This window comes from Lepus europaeus, chromosome 5 (assembly GCF_033115175.1).
Source record: "Lepus europaeus isolate LE1 chromosome 5, mLepTim1.pri, whole genome shotgun sequence".
Taxonomy (NCBI): Eukaryota; Metazoa; Chordata; class Mammalia; order Lagomorpha; family Leporidae; genus Lepus; species Lepus europaeus.
This window is the reverse complement of record NC_084831.1, coordinates 137,230,506-137,252,795: the sequence shown is the minus strand read 5'-3', so window position 1 is coordinate 137,252,795 and position 22,290 is coordinate 137,230,506. Positions and strand designations below refer to the sequence as shown.

The window sequence follows — 22,290 nt, the reverse complement described above, 5'->3', positions numbered from 1 at the left end:
AACAATAGTTACTTTGATTTAATAAATTTTAGAATTCTTGGAAGTTCAGAAATCATGTCCTTGGAGGATCATTTTTTCCTATAGCATAATGCAGTACCAATATTTCTGGTACACATGACAGACTTAGCTTCAGATTTCAAGAAAGGACGAGAAGCTCCCGAGATTTCATTATTTAGAGAATACTTTATTAGTTCTGTAATCAAACCCACGTAGATAAGACCTTACATATTTAATACAGTGCGTTACCCCTGTACAAATGGAAAAAAAAATTAAGTTTAACGTTTCTAGACCAATATGGCTGTTAATTTCTGTACAATGCCAACTCAACACGGTAAACTGGGATACTTTTCTCAAAGTTGACAGCACAGCTAAAGTTTCCAAAAATTCAATTATATATATGTATATATATATATATTTATATAAAAAGACCAGTAATAGCAGTATGTTATGTATCAATAGCAGCAACAGCTTTTCCAGGTTCTGCAGTCATTTGAACAAAATTATAGAGACATCTAGCACACTCCATTAAAAAAAAAAAAAAAAAAAAAGAAAAAAGGTAAAAAAACAAAACCCCGAAAACAGCAAAGTTTTGTTACTGTCGTGGTACCTGGCACCATTTTTTTTAATTAGCTTCTCAATCATCTGTAAAGAAAACATTCTAGAATAACATCATTAAAAACAGCTCTGATAAAGCACAGTCACTACTACGTATCATGAAGCAGGTACAAGATATTTTACATTCACAGAGGTATGATACAGTACTGTCCTACATCTAAATCCTAGAGGATACAATTAAAAGGCATTATTTGAGACTTGATTCTACTTTCCCAGCAGAGTGCCCAAAGGATGGTATGACACAGCTCTGTAAAGAAATGTACCTTCTTTGATGAGATTTCCTTTCATTAGTGGCACAGTTCTAGGTACTCACTGCTCTTCAAGAACATCAGCTAAAAAACCGTTAAAAAAAAAGGGGGGGGGGCACGCGTGAAAATTCGATTCATACAAAGATGACGGAGTGGAGGCAAGCAAGATTCAACCTAACTAGTATTTTACCAGATCTGTCACATGTGAATGGTGAGAGCTCCATAGAAGAAAGGAAATGCCAAACAGTGCTTTGAAGCTTTGGACCACAACCAAAACACAGCATCATTTCAAACAGAAGCAGAAACCAAACATTGCTCGCTTGGCAGGTCAAGGATGCTGACATCAATATGAAATCATCTGCTCACTCATTCAGGAAGGGGAGATCAGTTACCACTGTACTTTGATTGTGTTCAACTCAATCACCATGTTACAAAAATAGCAAAGCTGCCATAATAAAAAAATAAGGCTCCTCTATCCAGCACCAGTCATCTTCAGTTCTTCACCTGCAAGCCTATCAATGGCATAACCACATCCAAAGAATATAAGGGGACAAAGAAACCACATCTGACGTTTTAGCTGAGACCACCATTGTTCAGGCAGAGCCATTCCTCTGCAGTATGACTTTTCTCTTGGTTCTGTTGTTTCACCTGACCATTAAGGATTTTTAGGTCTAGACTGTATGCACTTGAGAACCTTGTGCAAATAGTTGTATAGAAATTCGACTGAAGATACATGGCCATCAACTGAGCACGTTATATAGAAGGTACAAGCTTGCAAAGCCTCATTTCTACTGGTGCAGCAGCTGTGTGTCAGTGTAAATTGCTCCTATGTTCCTTGTGTATCTCTAAACTCTGGACAGGATAATGTCACAGACCGTTTTACCCCGTTGGCTGCTGGCAATATCTGACTTCATTCTCCCCTCAACCCTTCCCAACCCCTGCAATATAGCACAGCTTTTAAGATTTTGTTTCTTCTGTTTTGATGGCCTGAGGTTTGATTGGTCCAGTTCTAACAGGTTTGGTGGCTATGGTGGGTGCAGGGGGTGGTTTCTCTTCTACTTTTTCCTGACAGACACCAGGAGGGTCAGCCAGTGTTTCAGGAGGTTTACTTGAATCACTGTCCACTTTCTGGGCTTTGCCTCCTATCTGTTTGTTCTGTTGCTGTTCAGAGAAGAACCGTTGCGTGGATTGAAGAACCTCTGCTCTTTGCTTTGCCTTAAAAAATGAGAAAGAGTAATTGAAAACACTGCAGCATTACCAAAGCCTGTCAAATCAATCTCAGTTGACCAATCACAAATCAGTCTTCCCCATGTTGTTTTGGCCCAAGCCAAAAGTACCTCATTGATCTTGGAGCTTATAATGCATAATTTCTTCCTATCTTTGAAAACATCCCAAGTGATTGTTTTTAATATTTGAAACAACAGGACCACCTCCCACCACCTATTCAAAGTCTGCCCTCTTAAAAAATAATAAAATATAAATTGCTGCTGGTTTGTAACTTCTGGAACAAGCTTATTGCTCTCAAATTTTATTTAGGGAGGCTGCTTGCAATCTGAAAACATACAGGTAACACTTAAAAAAAAAAAAAAACTTCTAGTTATCAATATGTGGTCTACAATAAAATGAAAAGGAAGCACTTATATTGTGGCATTACCAACACCTAGGACCAAATGTCTTGTGGCTGAGTCCTCTTCCCACAGCTCTCTTCTGCAGGGGAAGAGCATCAGAAATTAGTAACTACAACTTCACTTGATCACTAAGTTCTGATAGCTCCTACCACATTCTGAGCTGGTAAAATAATTTCTTAAGTTTTATTGACTATGTGCCCCAAAGAGTATACTTACGTCAATCTGTAAATTTTACCACCATAATATATACAATTAAAACTTAAGTATCTACACTTTTGCATGTAACAAAAAAACAAAAACAAAAATCCTTCATGTTCTACTGGTAACCTGTACTATCCAAAGATATGATGCAATTTCTAAGAAATCTGCAACCTAACCCACCCCATTTATTAAGCTCTAATGTCATTTCCAACATGAGAATGTTTGGAAATCAAGTTCCAAAGAGTCAGGAGCAGAACTGGAAATGGAGGCCAGTGCTAAGACTTTCACACATACTAAAATTTTTACTAGTAATGAACAGATGGAAATCCTAGGCACATAGCCTTAATCAAAGTAGGTAATACTATGCAGGGTAGTATTTAAATTTGATTACTCAGCATCAGAAATACAAGGGATGCCAACCCAGAAAGAAACTTTTGTCAGTCAACTGCTGATTTCTCTGTAGGAATATCACAAACATGATTCTAATTCAGGGTAAAGCATTACTGTGTAGCTTCCTGTTTGAAAGCAGTAAGCTTTTCTTTATCGGATCTGATCTAGTAGTGACAAAAGAGGCAAGTCTATAGTTAATACAGAAATAAGCGTATTCAACTGGCTGTACAGGCAGACAGGTAAGGTTTATGCTATGAAAACTGTCCCCACACAGACTCCTGAAGGCACTCTTCTCCACTAGCAAATCTCCTGTTTATCAGTGCCTATCAACCTGAAGGATCCCAAAGTGCTTTCCTGAGTTATTCTTCTACAACTACACAATCCACTGGGAAACAGGGCCACTCCAAGTGGTAGACAAAAAAAAAAATGGGTACAGAATCAGTCTGACAAAAAACTGTATTTATACAAATCACGAGGGAAGAAAAATCAAGACAGGTAACATGTCTAACCCATTCCAGAAAACCCATGGTTTTCATGTAACCTTGATTTATATATTAAGACAGGTGAGGGTGGGGGGTGGGAGAGAAGGGGAGGGAAGAAAAACAAAGAAAAAACTGAACAAAAACGGGGAAGCCTATAATCACTCAAATGACTTTTTTACTATTCCAAAAAATATACCTCTAAACTCAGATCTTCCTAAAGTACATATTTTATAAGCAATTAACTTGGCCACAAAGTTTAAAATGTTAATTTATTTTCTCACTATACTTGCTTAAAAAAAAAAAAAGAAAAAGAAAAAAGGAAGGTGGAAAAAGGCTGGAGGAAGAAAGGGATTAAAAAAACAAAACAAAACAAAAACAAAACTGAAATAAAAAAGGGAATGAATAAAAGTAGTTAACTTGGTTAAGTCTTCCAAGAAAATGAATGCCTGGATTATATGGTTATGGGTCCAGAGGCATTTTAAGACATGGTTCAGAGACAGACTCTTGCTCTGTTGGCTGTTTAACACTGTACTAACCTTCATGTCTTGTTCAGCCTTCAGCGCAGCCTGGGCCTGATTACCTCTGACTCCAGATAGTGATCCACAAGGGCCCCTGGCTACATGTGGCAAACGAGCATGGCTCATGAGGCCTGTGGTCAGCGGAGGAGGCATCTGACTGGCCAGTGCCATTGGTGGCCTCTGAACAGGCGCTGGGAAGGTGTTAGTATGTGGGGCTCTTACCAATGGAGGGACCAGGTTAGGCTGAGAGAGTATCTGAGTGAAAAAAACAAAACATACAACATTGAACTGTTAAAAAAAAAAATATATTGCCAACTAGATCAGGTTGGCTTATCCCAGAGTAAATCTGTGCCCATCCTGCCAGTGAAAGGAAGTTTTTGCACTGTGCCATGGCTTTAACAGGGACCCATAACAAACAGGCATGCTTGGAGAGTTTCTCAGCAAAAGGCAAAGCATGCTATGGCACTTCAGTTGGTTTTAGCATCTCAGCTACAAATTCTGAAGGGGGACTGGAAAGGCTACTAAATGGGCTATCTTTAAAAAAGACACAAGTGCAGAAAAGGCACATAGGCCAAACACAATCTGCAAATTAAAATGAATACTAACTCAACAAATGTGTCTTTTCAGAAAGCAATTCTACTTTGTGAGATTTCTTTGCAATTTTAGTTAGTTCTTCAATAAGATCAATAAAAGGAAGAAAAACCAACACATTTTTTATACATATATCAGAACACCTTTATGGAAACTTTACTTCAATTGTACATAGGTATCTTTAAAAACAAAAAGCCCCCCCAACGGTAAACCTAGAAAACTTCAAGCACTGGGACCCTTCGCTGAAAAGTCAACTTCTTCGAAGATAAAGATAAAAGGAACAGGACTCAAATTATCAGAGCTGTGTGGGGAATCTTGATTATATCTATTGTCTGCTTTAGAATTGAATTATTACTACCTTTGTCTAGCTATAAATTGCAAAGAACATATTTCAATAACATGAATTTACTGTCAAAATCAGAAATCTTTTCATTAAACTATACTTCCTAGTGGGTTAACAAATGGCAAAACCATAAAATCAGAGATTTAGCCAGATTAGTAACATTTATAAGTAAGTGGTATTCATTCTCACTTATATCTGCCCACCTGGGGTGCAAACTGTGTAGGAAATGGTTGTGTCATTCTCACAGTGGTAGGGGCTGACTGGAACTGCTTCTGATAGACAATGCTGTTCATTTTGCTGGACTGGCTGTTCGGACTTGTGGAAGTAGCCCTTGGAAAGAAGCCATAACTGGTCAGTACTGTGTCACTAAGGAAATAATACTGTTAGAGATTTTTAGACATTGGTCTTGGTATTTTCACCACATTTGTTGGCTAATAAAATTTTAACAAGGTTACTAAATATTGTGGTAGGAGACACACTGGAGGGGCAGAAAAGAAAAAGAATACTAGCTAGACTTGTAAACTTGCTCTTGTATTAAAAGAAGTTTCTTAATCTGGTGTTAACAGATGAAGTCTTAGGAATCTAAAAACTTAACAATTCAAATAAAACTATCACAATGAATGTCTTATTAACTCTTTGCTGCTTAACACAGAGATGACAACAAATTATTTGGCACACAAATGGTCAATTATTTTGAAATTTCGTAAGCATATTTAAATGTCCATTTTACCGGAAAGGACTAGATGTTGGCGTTGTGCTTCTACCACTGATTGGAGGTGTGCCTGGTTTAATATCAATGCCACTTCCAAAGGCCTTCAATTCCATTTCAGACATCTGAAAAAAAAGCATAAACTAAACTTAACATTTCTTCAATTCCATAAGCTCAGTGTTGTGTTTATTGTCCTAATGTCCTACATATGAAGCTTAATCTAGGAAAGGGCAAACAAAAACCAAATATCCTATAGGTAAGCCTGGATAATCATGTTTGCGACTTTGTAAATCCAATTTGTCTACAAAATTTGTGACTTCTTTGACTTAAAAACAAAAAATAAGTGTATTGATTAAAGTTCGGAGTGGTACAGAACAGTTTCAGAAACTACACAATGCAAACATCTAAACATACAGTCTTGTAGTCTGAAAGAAGTGATCCAAGTTTCTCTTCACTCACTTTTCCTGTGGTTGCAATCATGCTATGCTGTGTTCCGGCAGGGATTAACCCTCTGAAAGGCTGGCTTACTTGCGCGGGACGGCTCAGGCTCTGAGCCTGGGCCTGTGGGGTGGTGTGCTGTAATGGGGGCTGCAGAGTCTGAGGCAAAGCAATTAGAGGCTGTCCTGTAGACCCAAAATTAGGCAAGGAAAGCTGGGATGCTGGTAAAGGTACTGTAACCTAGAAAACAAGCAAACAGAAACTAGCATTTGCTTATATCTGTTGTATAACTATACCTGTTAACAATATACAACTCTTCAAGTAATTTTTGAGCAAACTTAAATAGAATATACAAATCTACTAATATACTTCACATACAAAACTTTGGCTTAGTGACTATCTCGATTCTCTTATTAAAAGAACAACAAAAGGGACACATGTCATTAGGTTGTGCAAACATTTTTGAGTCTATACTGTTGTATCATCACAGAACTTAGACAAACTAGTGAAGATGTTATTATACCATATAATTTCATGGCACCACTGGAGTATAAACAGTCTGTTACCGAGGGAAACATTATGTGGTGCATGCCTGAAGTTTAGCTAACACAGTGAAGAAACTATACAACAGAGATAATTATGATTATCTTTGAGTTTATCAATAGTATTCTCAAACACAAGATACTTGGGAACATGATTTAAATAGGTACCCCAAACAGGTTTGTCGATCACGTCTTGTCAAAATGAGTTTTGACAATAAAAGCTTTCAGTTTATACAAAGGCGGCGTATTCACCTGAATGTCAACAAGTAGTAAAATGGCAATCAAGAACAGTTACTCTCGAGAAAATGGCTAATGGTTTGCTTTTCTCTCCTAACTCTCCACCAACTTTTAAAGAGTAAGTTGATTAATGATATTCCTAGAGAATATGCTTTTTAAACTGCACTTTTCATTGGAAAGTATTATACCAGCACACTTAAAGGTGTTCATCATTTATGCTGTCATACTCTGCACATAATCCTATGTGTAAAACTTGTCTGATGGTTTTGAGAATCTTCATTCATCTCTAACACTAACAGATAAACTGCCTATCACAGTGATATGCATTTAGGACAATGGTTTTCAAACTTTTAGGTTCAAGAAATCCATTGTTAAACTATTACACAGAAATCTAGTTTTTAAAAAAGGAGAGGATGTAAAAATAAAACAAAATGAAATTAGGTGTGGGTGTGGTTGGGCAGTAAAGGGATTTGTGCTATGGGACTGAAGCAACTTCTTTTATCCCCAGTGGACCCAATGGAATTCCCAGGATCCTCAGCAAACAGTTTGAAAACCACTTCTCCATCTTCCTATCTTGGTTCTATTTAAATTCTCAAATAGTAACAACAAAAGCAATAAAAATAATAATAAAGAAAATTGAGGAAATTTACCATGCCATAGTTTACCTGCTGGAGAGCATTCGGTGACTGGGCAGTGTTATAAAAATTTGTTTGACCAGGCTGTTGTACTTGTCCAGAATAAAGATTTGAGGCCTGGGTAAGATTTGCTCTAGCCTAGAACAAAATTTGAAACAAAAACAAAACAAAACAAAAACAAAAACAGTAAAAGACTGAAAAAATTTCCAATGCAGAGAGGGAAGCTATTATTTTAAAGTTAACCTTTAGCCAATTTTAGTATAGATAAAAACGAAGATCTTTGCTTTTCACTGTGTCTTTTAACATCTTTTCTTTAAAAAATGCTGTCAAAATTATCTGCTGCATAGGCATACAATGATCATGCCCTTGGCTTACCTGGAGAAGATGTGTATCAATCAGTTGGGAACCGCCCAGTCCTGAAGCCTGCCCCAGCTGATGTTCATACAATATAGGAATAGGCTGAGTATTTGAAGTCTGTTGAAAAGCAAGACTTGATTGTGCTTTGGCAAGCTCCTGGTGTTGGACAGCTGGGAAGTTGTGGATAGCAGTACCGGAAAGGACCACAGACGGCTGGGACAGACTGCTCTGCATGAAGGCTGGCTGAGATCTACATAAATATTAAAGGGAGGAAGATTGCATGAGAAGTTAATTTTATCCGGAATTGAGAATCCTCAGAAAAAGTATCCTAAATGACAAAGGAGTCTGGTCAGCACAGAAATAAAGAGGCAGAAAATATAGTCTGTATATTGCAACTTGCTTCAAGATTTAGAGCCTTGTATAAGACAAAGTTCCACATGTAAAAATTCTGGGAAAAGCCCTGCTCCCTGACAAACTGGTTATGTTTTTTTCCCTCTGCAAATATGTGTTTCATTTAAATGGCCTCAAGACCTCTGGAATAAAGCAGAGTATTATTTCACATCAGATTAGCCATAAAAGGGCTAGCGCTGTGGCACACTTGGCTAATCATCTGCCTGCAGCGCCAGCACCCCGGGTTCTAGTCCCAGTTGGGGCGCTGGATTCTGTCCCGGTTGCTCCTCTTCCAGTCCAGCTCTCTGCTGTCGCCTGGGAAGGCAGTGGAGGATGGCCCAGGTCCTTGGGCCCTGCAGTGGCATGGGAGACCAGGAGGAAGCACCTGGCTCCTGGCTTCAGATCAGTGCAGCGTGCCGGCCATGGTGGCCATTTGGGGGTGGGGGTGAACCAATGGAAAAGGAAGACTTTTCTGTCTCTCTAACTCTGCCTGTCAAACAAACAAACAAAAAACATCAGCCATAAAAGGTTGTTTGTTTGTTTTGAAAATACAATGCTGGAATCTAGTACCACACTGACTCATCAGTTTTGGGATGGAAGCCTTCGGTCTGTACATTACAAGTTGCTAAGATAAGGGATAAGTGACTAGGGATGGTGATTGGCACAGTGCTGAAGATGATGCTGGGGGTGGGGGAGGGGGCAGGTGGCATTGTGGTGTAGTGGGTAAAGATGCCACCTGCAGTGCCAGTATCCCATACAGGCACTGGTTCGACAGGATGCTCCACTTCCGATCCAGCTCTCTGCTGTGGCCTGGGAAAGCAGCAGAAGACGGCCCAGGTCCTTGGGCCCCTGCACCAAGGTGGGAGATCTGGAAGAAGCTCCTGGCTTCGAATTGGCTCAGCTCTGACCGTTTTGGCCATTTGGGGAATGAACCAGTGGATGGAAGACCTCTCTCTCTGCCTCTCCATAATTCTTTCAAATAAATAAATAAATCTTAAAAAAAAAAAAAAAAAAAAAAAGATGATACTTGGGAAACTTATATCCCATACCAGAGTGCCTGGGTTCAAGTCCCAACTCTGTTCATGATCATGATTCCAGCTTCCTGCTAACATGCACCTTGGGAGGCAGCAGGTTATGGCTGGAGTACCTAGATCTCTGCATATCGGAGACTCGGATCGAGTTTCCAGCTCCTAGTTTTAGCTTGGCCCAGTTTGGAACATTGTGACCATTTGGAAGTGAACCAGTGAATGAGGCATCTTAGCTTTTCTGTCTTATAAGTAAAGGAAAATAAAGAATCACAATAGTAGATTGAAGATAATTTTATGAATAAGAATACGATGCCTTGTTAAAACTGGCCTGGTGGCAGGAACAAAAGTCATTAAACCTGAGAAGTGATCTAGGATCCCCAGGACTCTTCATGGTATCTACTCATAATTTGTTTAAAATGTAGAATGGGAAACACTGGCACATACTGCTATAATCTACAAGGCCTTTATAGAAATCAATATAGAAGATTCTCCATTAACAGACACTGTGCTAAGTTACAAAGACAAAAGTGCTTTCAAAATTTTTTATTAATTAATTCATTATTTGAAAATAGAGTTTACATAGAGATCAATCTGTTATCCACTGTTTTACTCCCTAAATGGCCCCAATGGCTGGATTTAGGCCAGTCTGAAGCCAGAAGCCAGGAGCTTCTTCAGGCTCTCCCATGTGGGGAGAGCAGGGACCCCTTAAAAATTTTTATCCATTTCTTCCCATATGAAATTACTTCTTAAGTTTGTGGAAAGGGGCTGGTATTGTGGCATAATGGGTAGGGCCTCAGCCTTGCGATGCTAACATCCTAAATGGGCACCAATTTTAGTCCTGGCTGCTCCACTTCTGATCCAGGTCCCTGCTAATGTGCCTGAGAAAGCAGTGGAAGATGGCCCAAGTGCTTAGGTCCTTGCCCCCATGTGGGAGACGTGGAAGAAGCTCTTGTTTCAGTCTGGCCCAGCCCTGGTTGCTGCGACCATTTCGGGAATGAACCAGCAGATAGAAGATCTCTGTCACTGGTTCAAAAAAGAGAAAAGGAAGAAGAAACCCGTGCATATGTTTTTTCATAATACATTTTCCATAAACTTTTTGAAGACATGACTCCAAATTTTTTTTTGCACTGTTAACAATTTTTGTTTCATTTTTTTGTGAAGTGCCTCTGTACTGTAGCCCCTAGGTACAAAACATACGTCTTACATATACTTCTATTGAACAGGTCTGACCTTAAAAAGTATATCTTTCATAAAAGGGGATGACAAATGTAGAATATCAGTGCACTGCTGCTATTCCATCTCCCATGCCCATGAAAGAAAATACTAATTCAGCATGTACTCTTTTCATAGAGCTGGAAAGTGGATGCAAACTTTTCAACAGTGTTTCTTTCAAGCAGACATAGTAATTAAAAGGATACTGGCTTCTGAGAATAAATCTTTGTTTTTCCAAGATTAGAAATTAATATTTTATTTTTAACACAACATTGAAGATTATCCTGAAGTGGGAGACCCAGATGGAATTCCTGTCTTCTGTCTTTGGCATGGTCATTGCTATATTTGGGAAATGAACCAAAAGATGGAAGCTCTCTCTCACTCTGTCTTCCAAATAAATAAAATAAACCTTAAATTTTTATCTGAACCACTTCTAAAAATGAAAAATAACATATTCCCAAAAGCAAATGCATACCTTTGCAACCTTCCTACACTAAATGTACTGAACACAATTTATTTTTCTTCGTGAAGATTTAGGGCTATTATCATGAGGAAGAATAATACCTATGTCATGATGTCCTGCCTTCAACACGTGGCTCTTCCTCCACTTGTTCACCCTTATTAAGCTGGAGATCAGAGACACTTGAGCTCTGCCATTTGTTTATAGTGTAACCTTAGGTAAAATATTCAACTTCTCTGAGTTTTGATGTCACATATACTTATGTGGTTGTGTTAAGACTAAATTAAATGAGTTAATGTATATGAAGGGTGGAACAGCTTCCTTAAGGAAAGTTCAATAAAGATCACTTTTCATTATTTCCCTGATTACAAAAATAACTTAGACCATGTCTTAATGAATCTACAGAGAAGATACTTTTTTTCTGCGCTGTACACTATACTTGTTACTATGGGAAGTCTTTGGGTCACTGGAAGTGTGTCCTTGGAGAGCAGTTCTCACAAGAGGTTTGTCTGACTCTCTGAATTCCAGTATAGCCTAGGTGCTCTCTCTCCTGCCTGGCCTATCATGTCATCCTGCCTCTACACTAGCTATGACCAGGCTCCATCAAATGCTGGGCCGCCTAATCCTGTCATCTCCAAACTGTGAGCTAAAAAAAAAAAAAAAAAACAAAAACTTTGCTTTCCCAAAGGAATTTTTATCAGGTATTTTAGTTTAAGTAACAAAAAGTAGATTAACATTATCTTAAAAAAAAAAAAAATCTGGTTGAAATTACTAGAGGCTGAGGTTCATGACATACAATCAATATGGTTATTTATTTAATGTATTTCACAACAGTCATTCTAGGTTTGGTGGATAAGGAAGGAGCAATAGGGATTATGGGAAGGAAGATCAACAATTATTTTCAGTATGACAAACAGAATTTTTAAAGCAGTTACCTATATGGTTGAAGTGAAGAAGGAAATAACTCCTGAGCCTGGGTAACAGCAGGTCCAGCCCCCAAACTCAGTTGGGCCTGATGCTGCCCTTGCAGTGGTGCATAAATAGGAATTGGAATCTGCTGAACTGAAGTTGGCTGCAATGAAATGCAAAACAACTTATTCATGTAAATGTATTACATATAAATATCAGACAAGGAAATCACAACACTCAAAAATAAAAATCTGAGGGGCCGGTGCTGTGGTACAAGTGTGTTGAAGCCCTGGCCTGCAGCATCCTATAAAGGTGCTAGTTTGAGTCCTGGCTGCTCCACTTCTGACCCAACTCCCTGCTAATGCGAAAAAGCAGTAGGGGGATGGCCCAAGCTCTTTGGCCCCCGCATCCATCGGGGAGACCTGGAGGAAGCTCCTGGCTTTTCTGGCTTCAGATTGGCTCAGCTCCGGCTGTTGCAGCCATTTGGGGAGTGAACCAACAGATGGAAGACCTCTTTCTCTCTGTCTCTACCTTTCTCTGTAACTTTCAAATAAATAAAATAAATCTAAAAAAAATTTTGAGACAAAGAATAAATGATCAATACCATGAATAGTTTTAAAACAAAAATAAATAACATGTAAATTTTCTTTTTTACCCATGACTTACGTCTATATTGTTAACCTTTAAGCTATGGGAAGTTTGAAAATTTCACTAATAGTATTCAAGGTAATCATGGATAGATTATAACTTCGTCTATTACTTGTAGTACAAGATAAGTACTATAGCCATAAAAATGCCAAGAAACAAATACAGATGGAAGAAATCTGATAATTACCTGAGAAAGACCTGGTTGGAAACCTTGCTGCTGAGCCAAGGATGGTGGAGCCAATCGGGCATGTTGGGTACTAAATAAGTGACTTGTGTCCATATAGAAAGCTGGTATTTGAGCTATATGTCATTAGAAAAAACAAGCAGAAAAATACGGAATTTAAGATAATAAATAAATACAAGTTTTGTAGTATATTTCAAATTAACTGGGCCCTCTGAAACTTAATATAAGCCATGGGAAAACTAGACATAACATGTGAGTTAATACAATGTAACACTAGTACTTTTGAGGGTAGGAAAAATACACTCTAACATACTGTCAACGGGTATAACATATCACATATTGCTATAATTAAAAATGAACCTACCCACTGAAAGAGCAAATTTCCTCCAAATGCCTACCAGAATATGGGAAAACATTTCAAAAGAATTGGGAGTAACTGGTGTAGTGATTAATGACCTGTAATATATTATATATACTATTGTGACCCGTTTTTTCCAGATGGTGGTATATTCTGCAGAAATTGTCACATCATTTTTGTTACTGCTATGAACATACTTAACCATACAACTCTTAATAGGGTTCAGAATATCTGTATAGTAAGTTTCCTAGTTATGAAACTGTTACTTCCAATTTACCCTTATACAACAATGTACTTTAAGAGCTGATATTAACATGCCAGGTATGACCAATCTTTTTATGAAAGGTAAGAAATAGCCTCATTATTATCTAATATTGAATTTAAGTGAGTGATTTTGAATATTTTCTAAATGTTTCACTGTGACATGTGGTAATCCACCCTACACCTGGCATTATTAACCGTCAAACTTCAGATAATAAAAATTTTGTAATTTGACTGGAATATTGTCAAATGTATAAATTATCTTGCAAATTCTCATTAAGGAGAGATAGCATTCTACTCTATATGGAGATATACATATTTGCAAAGAACATCACAATATTTAAAACTAGAAAGGGTTGAGAAAATAAACAAGCATTTTAAAATGTCTTCACTTACAAAACTAAATTCAACACAGCAATATTACCTGCTGCAGACTGAGACACATAAACCTGTGGACTCTGTTGCTGCTGGGCAATAAGGGAAGGCATACAGCTTAGTTGTGAAAAATGACTTGCAGAAGGCAGGCTACTTGTTTGTAATTGTTGGGGCTTCACTTTACAAATATTAGGAGGATCCGAAGTGGTTGTAGATTTTGTACTCAAAGAAGAGGTAGTATATGTACCAGCTCCTATATTTGGGGGGAAGAATAAAATAAGGGGAAAATATATTTATAAGTGCCAAGGCTGTTCACAGTACCAAAGAAGTCAGAAAATTAATGTTTATATTCCTATAGTGAGCTGTCTCTCCAAATGTATCACCTATTCTGGGGATTCAACCAACCATGATGAAAACACTGGGGGGAAAATTATATAACTATACTATGTACAGACTCTTTTTCTTGCCTTTGTTCCCTAAATTATAGTGTAACAACTATTTTCATGGCTTTATGTTGTATTAGATATTATAAATAATCTAGTAGTACTTATTAAAGTATATAGGATTTGCATAGGTTATATGCAAATATACCATTTTACATAAGGGACTTGAGCATATGAGCACTTTGGTACCTGTGCCAGAGAATGCGTGTGCACTTGTCTACCTCTTTCTGGAATGAATCTGCCAGAATACTGATGGAAGTCTCTAACTTTTATACTACCTAAAGCCAAAAGGAGACATGAAGTGGCTTTTACAGAAGGAAGGAACACCTATCAAAAGCAAACATGATATAAAAAAAGTATGGAAAATATAAATATCAAAATGAAGAAGAAACACAGAAACACATTAAAATAAGGAATATGAGAGCCTACATGGCTGTCATCATTTAGCCTCAAACTATTATTTAATCATCACAAAGAGGAAAAATCAAGAGCTTCATTCATTTATAACCAGACACAGACCTAAGGACATAGAAGGACAAAGAGCTGCACCTAAGGAATAATTTCAAATTTAAGTGGGTTTTAAGGACCATTGTTCCTAAAAACTCATACTTCTAAGGTTTGATTTTACCCTGCCTTTAAAAACTGGCATATAGTAGTATCTCAAAAACAAATGAAGACAAACTACTTAACAAATTAGTGAAATTACCAAAGCTTCTTTCTTCAAAGGTCAGTTAGTTCTGTTGAAAAGTGAGCTGTAATGACTATAAGATTGCAGCAAAATAACAATACTGGTATACAGCTTTTATTTTCTTCAGCCTCACCTAAGCATGGACCAAGATTCGGATGCATCTGTTCTTCCAGGTAGGTCTCTATTAGCAGGATAAATGGGCAAGCAGGCCCTTGTCAAAAACAAACAAGCAAGCAAACTAGAGGAAACGATTTTGAATGTTTTCACCATAAAGGAATGTTAATAGTTGAAGAAACATATATGCATAGTCTGACTGAACAGTCTGCAGTGTACAAATGTTTAGTAATATAACATGCTATACCATGAAAATGTACAATGTTTTATGTGTTAGCTTAAAAAAAAAAATCCTGGCCGGCGCCGCTGCTCAATAGGCTAATCCTCCGCCTTGCGGCGCCGGCACACCGGGTTCTAGTCCCGGTCGGGGCACCGATCCTGTCCCGGTTGCCCCTCTTCCAGGCCAGCTCTCTGCTGTGGCTAGGGAGTGCAGTGGAGGATGGCCCAAGTGCTTGGGCCCTGCACCCCATGGGAGACCAGGAGAAGCACCTGGCTCCTGTCATCGGATCAGCGCGGTGCGCCGGCCGCAGCGCGCCTACCGCGGTGGCCATTGGAGGGTGGACCAGTGGCAAAAGGAAGAGCTTTCTCTCTCTCTCTCTCACTGTCCACTCTGCCTGTCAAAAAAAAAAAAAAAAAAAAAAAAAAAAAAAAAAAAAAAAAAATCCTAGTCAAGGGAAAGGGGAGAAATCTAGACTTGGGGAAAAAGTAGTGGTTAGTTTTCAAAGAGCGAGCTGGCCGGCGCAGTGGCTCAACAGGCTAATGCTCTGCCTAGTGGCGCCGGCACACCGGGTTCTAGTCCCGGTCGGGGCACCAATCCTGTCCCGGTTGCCCCTCTTCCAGGCCAGCTCTCTGCTATGGCCCGGGAGTGCAGTGGAGGATGTCCCAAGTGCTTGGGCCCTGCACCCCATGGGAGACCAGGAGAAGCACCCGGCTCCTGCCTTGGGATCAGCGTGGTGCGCTGGCCATAGCGCGCCGGCTGTGGCGGCCATTGGAGGGTGAACCAATGGCAAAGAAGACCTTTCTCTCTCTCTCACTGTCCACTCTGCCTGTCAAAAAATAAACAAAACAAAACAAAACAAAGAGCGAGCTAGGAATTTTTCTAGTCCCTGTATTTCTGAATCTTTCTCCTCCAATTCCTGTTCCTTTATACCCATAATTCCCACTAAAGTAGACTGGGACCTAAGCTAGTCTAGTGAGCATAAGTGGAAAGTCTTTGGCAAATGGCACAGGAAAATGCTTGGAAGGGTTTTAAAGAAGGAACAGATATAGCTGGAACAATGATTTGAAATTATAATGCAGTATATAAGCTGCATACTTCATATCTTCATGCATACTTTTCATTCCAGATAATATAGACTAACTGTAGGACAGCCTCAAAACTATTGTTTTTCCTAGGATTTAAGAATAGCACAACAGGCCAAAATGCTGAAAAACAAAACTGTAGTCACTAAATGAGAATCAGCCAAAGTCAATTCTATACTACTGGACAAACCAAATCCACTGGGAAAGAGGTCACCTCTGTTTTAGAAACAGACTACTGGGCAACCTTGCAATGAAATTTGTGTTTTCAATGGGAGAAACTTAAGCACAAATGTGATAAAGGGACACTCTGCCAATCAAGCATTTCAGAAACTCCTGACTCTTTTAGAACTGTGAGTGTTCAAATGAAATTATTCAATGAAAGATTACACTTCAGTGAAACTTTAAGAAAAAGTATCTGTAATTTCTGAGATAAGAAAAATGGCAATCAAGTTGTAAACTTGACAGAAAAACTTTGAGGAAAATAACTTTAATCGATTACTCTTTAGTATCTATAATTTGTGGTAGGGGTTAGGAGAGAGATCTAGCAAAATCTGTTTTAGTAGCCATCAGTAGGTAAGTATTTGGCAAACCACAACTGGGAAACTGCAGAGGAGAGGAGTAACACTGGCTTTAAAAAATAGCTTGTAAGTACCTCATGCAAAATCTTTTTTTTTTGTTTTTTCAAATCAATAGTATTTTATTGCATTATTAAAATACCACAAGACACAATCTGGGTTCTTGTTTCTGTAGCCGGACAACTTTTAGGTCTTATTCATCAGCCTGCTGAACTGTTCCTTTTTCAGAGACATAGATACCATCCAAAAATGTTCTGATATCTTTATTTTTAACTGTTGTTGCCTGCTGAATCAAAGCAGCTGAATTTGAAACAAATTCAGTGTCATTTTCTTCAACCACTAATTCATAGTTCTGGACTTGAAACATTGAACAGGCAACACCTGGCCTCAACCGAACCCTTCGGATGTATTTTTCACCCAAGAAATGTCCGATTTCGGCCAGCGCCGCGGCTCACTAGGCTAATCCTCCACCTTGTGGTGCCGGCACACCGGGTTCTAGTCCCGGTCAGGGCACCGATCCTGTCCCGGTTGCCCCTCTTCCAGGCCAGCTCTCTGCTGTGGCCAGGGAGTGCAGTGGAGGATGGCCCAAGTGCTTGGGCCCTGCACCCCATGGGAGACCAGGAGAAGCACCTGGCTCCTGGCTTCGGATCAGCGTGGTGCGCCGGCCGCAGCGCGCCTACCGCGGCGGCCATTGGAGGGTGAACCAACGGTAAAAGGAAGACCTTTCTCTCTGTCTCTCTCACTGTCCACTCTGCCTGTCAAAAAAAAAGAAATGTCCGATTTCAACAAGAGACCCGTTCTCTTGAATAACCACGTTGATGGGGAAGTGAGCATACACAGACCTCATCTTGTAATGGAAGCCCAGTGTGACCCCCTTGATCACATTCTGTGCATGACTACAGATCGTGCGAACAGTTGCCAGTTCCTTTCAATTTCCCCACCATTTGTCAACCCGGAGCCTCTTCTTTTTCTTTCCCAGGAGACTGAGTTGCACATTGATGTGATTGAAGTCCCTCAGCAGGGTTCCTCTGGGCCCCTTCACAATGACTGTGCGCCCCTTCAGACTGATGTCATCATTTTCTGGGATGTCGACAGTCTGATTGCTGAGAATGGTCTTCATTCTCACAGTAGATGCGGCAAAGATGCAAAATCTTAAATCTTCGTAAATAACAACTTTGCTTTTAAAAATTTTATTTGATAGTGCAAGAGATAGAGAAAGAAATGTATCTTCCATCTGCTGGTTCACTCCCTAAATGGCCCCGATGGCTGGGGCTAGGCCAGGCCCAAAGCTAGGAGTTGGGAACTTTATCTGGGTCCTCCCACATGGTTGGCAAGGGCCCAGGCACTTGGGTCGGCTTCCCCTACCTTCCAAGGTTCAAATTAGGGAGCTGAATTGGAAGTGGAGCAGCCAGAACTTGAACTGATATTTATATGCATATGTAATACTGGCAGCAGAGTTGGCAGCTTAGCCCACTGTGCCACAACACAGACTCCTACTTAACACTCTGAGGCAGGGGTAGCAAACAGAAGATCACAACAAATTTTAAATAATTTAAGATATTTAAAGGAAAGGTACAAAAAAGTTCTACCTGATAATGATGTTGTAGGAGTGACTGAAGCGACAGGAATCTGAGCCATTGATGCACTTGAGAACGAATTGTAATTGGCAGTGCTTGGTCCACTGGCACTGCTGCTCACTCCACTTGCAATTGGAGGTGCTGTGGAAGTTACTGGAGATCCTTTTTCCCTTACATTTGGAGAATTCTCCCATGCCTTGCGTGCAGATTCCATCTACAATAAAATGGACATTTGATGAAACAAAAAGAAAAAAACAGTCAATACAGACTATATACACACACACACACACACACAAATGTGTGTGACTATTTAAATTCCAAATATAATCTTTCAAAACCATAAAGAACAAGACGGGGCGGGCGATGTGGTATAGTGGATAATGCTGCCGCCTGCAGTGTAGGCATCCCATGTGGGTGCCGGTTCAAGTTCTGGCTGCTCCACTTCCGATCCAGCTCTCTGCTATGTACTGGGAAAGCAGCAGAAGATGCCTCAAGTGCCTGGATCCCTGAAACCTGCATGGAAGAGACCCAGAGGAAGCTCCTGGCTCCTGGATGTACCCAGCTCTGGCAATTGTGGCCATATGTGGAGTGAACCAGTGGGCTGAAGATTCTCTCTGCTTCTCTGTAACTCTACCTTTCAAATAAATAAACCTTTACATATATATATAAAGACCCTAGAACTTTCAAATCTTTTATGTGCTCCTTTGTACAAACTGAAAGGCAGTGGGGATTTAATTCTGTTTCTGCAGAGAATTTGTTGAACTGCTGATGGCACTGAAAATCAGGTTAGTGAACTAAACATCACAGCTCCTGTACTGTTGAATCACAATCCCCTTCCCCAAGCAGAAAATAAGAGAAGGAAATACCATGCCCCCTTAAGGACTAACAGAAAGCTCTGACTCTAGTAGGAAAGATCTTCAGGAATTCTCACTCCCTCCATTCTTTCTCTTTAAGAAAATACTTCTTGGGGCTGCACTGTGGCGTAGTGAGCAAAGCCGCCGCCTACAGTGCTAGCACCCCATATGGGTACCAGTTCAAGTCCTGGCCGCTCCACTTCCAATCCAGTTCTCTGCTCAGGCCTGGGAAAGCAGCAGAAGATGGCCCAAGTTCTTGGGTCCTTAAACCCGCGTGCAGGAAGACCAAGAAGAAGCTTCTGGCTTCAGACTGGTGCAGCTCCAGCCATTGCAGCCAACTGGGGAGTGAATTAGTGGATGGAAGACCTCTCTCTCTTTCTGCCTCTCCTTCTCTCTGTGTGACTCTGACTTTCAAATAAACAAATAAATCTTAAGACAAAACAAAACAAAACAACACTTCTGAAATGGCAGGTGGCAGGCCAGGTTTTGGTGGCTGTTTCATGCCCTGTGTTCTAAGAGGCAACATAACCAGATAGGTCTGGGTGCAACAGAAACACTTCTCATTTCACATCCAGAATTTTAGGTCCTGGCTACAGCTGTGGTTTCTGGTTTTAGCTATAGTCTGGCAGATTCTTAAAAGAAGCATGTCTTATTTCAATCTATGTAGAGCAGCACTACTGAGCAATGTTCAGCACGTGTACAAATGTAAGCTGTGTAAATTAAATTTTCTAGTAGTCATACTTTAAAAATTAAAGAGGCAATGTTAATTTTGGTAACAGGGGCCGGTGTTGTGGCGCAGAGGGTTAGGCTGCCAGCTGCAATGCCGGCATCCCAAATCAGAGCGCTGGTTTGAGTTCCCACTGTTCTGCTTCCAATCTTGTTCCCTGCTAATGCACCTGGGAAAGCAGAGGAAGACGGCTCAACTATTTGGGCCCCCTGCCACTTATGTGGGAGAGCAGGATGGAACTCCAGCTGTTGGCTTTGGCCTGGACCTAGCTCTGGCTGTTGAGGTCATTTGGGTAGTGAGCCAGCAGATTAAAGTTCTCTCCCTCTAAGTGTCACATTCTCAAATAAATTAAATGAATCTTAAAATAACATCTTATTCAGTCCAATAAATCTATATTATAATTAAAACAAATCAATGTAAAATTGAGACATTTTATATCATTTAATTAAATTAAAATTTAAAATGATTTAAGTTGGTCAAAAGTTTGGATACAGCCTTTATTTTATTTTACACTTAACAACACACCTCTATTTGGACTAGCCACATTTCAGAGGCTCAATACATATAATGAATGGACACTGCAGTAAACAGCACAGATTAGATACTTAAATATTATGAAGCTACTTTAAAAAGAAAGGAACAGATAAATTGATTCTGATGTTTTTGGCATTACTAGTCAGAATAATGGGCTAAGAGGCAAATTCAAGATATCTAACAAGATCTAGTTATGGGGGCTGGCATTTTGGTGAAGTACATGAAGCTGCTTTTTGTAATGTTATCATTTCATACTGGCTGCTCTGATTCCAACTCAGTTTTCTGCTAATATGCCTGGGAAGGCAGCAGAAGATGCCCCAAGTGCTTGGGTCTCTGTCATCCATGTGGGACAACAAGTTGTAGTTTCTGGTTCTTGGCTTTAGCCTGGCCCAGACCTGGCAGTTGTGGCCATCTGGGGAGTGAGCCAGCAGAGGTTATGTCTTATGTGAGGTTACTTTATATATATATATATATATATATATATATGTATATATATATATATATATGAAAATATATGTGTGTGTGTATATAAAAAAATATATATATTTATTTATTTTAGATTTGTTTACCTGAAAGGCAGTTAAAGAGAGAAGAAGAGACACAGAGAGAGATCTTCCAACTGCTGGTATGCACTCCCCAAATGGCCACAAAAGACAGGCGCCAGGAGCCTCATCCTGGTCTCTCACATGGGTACAGGTACCCAAGCACTTGGGCAATCATTTGTTACTTTCCCAGGTGCGTTAGCAGGGAGCTGAATTAGAAGTGGAGCAGCTGCAACATAAACTGGAGCCTATATGGGATGCTGGTGCTGTAGGTGGCAGCTTAACTTACTGAGCCACAGCAATGGCCCCGAGAGGTAGTATTTTTAACATCATTGTTAGGAAATTTATGGGTTCTTGAAGTTTAAGTTTTAAAGTTTCAACTTTTAAATAGCACATATTTTACTCTGAATTCCTTTAAAAACAGACATCATATCACAATAAAACCATAATAACATTGACATCACATGCATTTTATTTTAAAATAAAACCAACTTTGGGGCCTATGCTGTGGTATAGTAAGTTAAGCCTCTGCCTGTACCACCAGCATCCCATATGGGTACCAGTTTAAGTCCTGGCTGCTCCACTTCCAATCCAGGTCCCTGGTAATGGCATGGAAATGCAGCGGAAGATGGCCCAAGTACTTGGGCTCCTGACAACCATGTAGGAGACCCGTAAGAAGTTCCTGGCTCCCATCTTTGGATTGGCTCAGCTCAGACCAATCTCCCTCTCTGCAACTCTTTCACTCAAATAAATAAATGAATCTTAAAAAAAGAAAGAAAAAGAAAAAGTTGGCAATAATAAAATTTACTTGTACACCTGAAATTTTGTGGCTTACAGCAATTTTGGAGTGCAATATCTATTTTTTTTTTTGACAGGCAGAGTGGATAGTGAGAGAGAGAGAGACAGAGAGAAAGGTCTTCCTTTGCTGTTGGTTCACCCTCCAATGGCCGCTGCGGCCGGCTCATCGCGCTGATCCGAAGCCAGGAGCCAGGTGCTTCTCCTGGTCTCCCATGTGGGTGCAGGGCCCAAGGACCTGAGCCATCCTCCACTGCCTTCCTGGGCCATAGCAGAGAGCTGGCCTGGAAGAGGGGCAACCGGGACTGGAACCCGGTGTGCCGGTGCCACAAGGCGGAGGATTAGCCTGTTAAGCCACAGCGCCGGCCAAGTGCAATATC

The 22,290-nt window shown here is 40.0% G+C and overlaps 1 protein-coding gene across 17 annotated transcripts in view; it reads right to left on the bottom strand.

Annotated features, from left to right (window-relative positions):
• Positions 1-521: 521 nt before the first annotated feature.
• PRRC2C (proline rich coiled-coil 2C) overlaps positions 522-22,290 on the bottom strand; it is a 108,117-nt gene continuing 86,348 nt past the window's right edge. For 7 of the 17 annotated variants that reach the window (XM_062192762.1, XM_062192770.1, XM_062192774.1 and 4 more), the window contains 11 exons: positions 18,471-18,672; positions 13,809-14,012; positions 12,769-12,881; positions 11,960-12,096; positions 7,953-8,184; positions 7,593-7,715; positions 6,185-6,403; positions 5,747-5,850; positions 5,220-5,346; positions 4,101-4,337; positions 522-2,078 (listed from right to left, as the gene is read on the bottom strand). In XM_062192762.1, the coding sequence (XP_062048746.1) occupies positions 1,821-2,078; positions 4,101-4,337; positions 5,220-5,346; positions 5,747-5,850; positions 6,185-6,403; positions 7,593-7,715; positions 7,953-8,184; positions 11,960-12,096; positions 12,769-12,881; positions 13,809-14,012; positions 18,471-18,672 (1,956 nt within the window). In that variant the 3' untranslated portion in view covers positions 522-1,820. Of the gene's footprint in view, positions 2,079-2,517; positions 2,571-4,100; positions 4,338-5,219; positions 5,347-5,746; positions 5,851-6,184; positions 6,404-7,592; positions 7,716-7,952; positions 8,185-11,959; positions 12,097-12,768; positions 12,882-13,808; positions 14,013-18,470; positions 18,673-22,290 lie in introns of all 17 variants that reach the window. The other 10 variants (XM_062192767.1, XM_062192769.1, XM_062192777.1 and 7 more) reach the window with 8 other exon arrangements.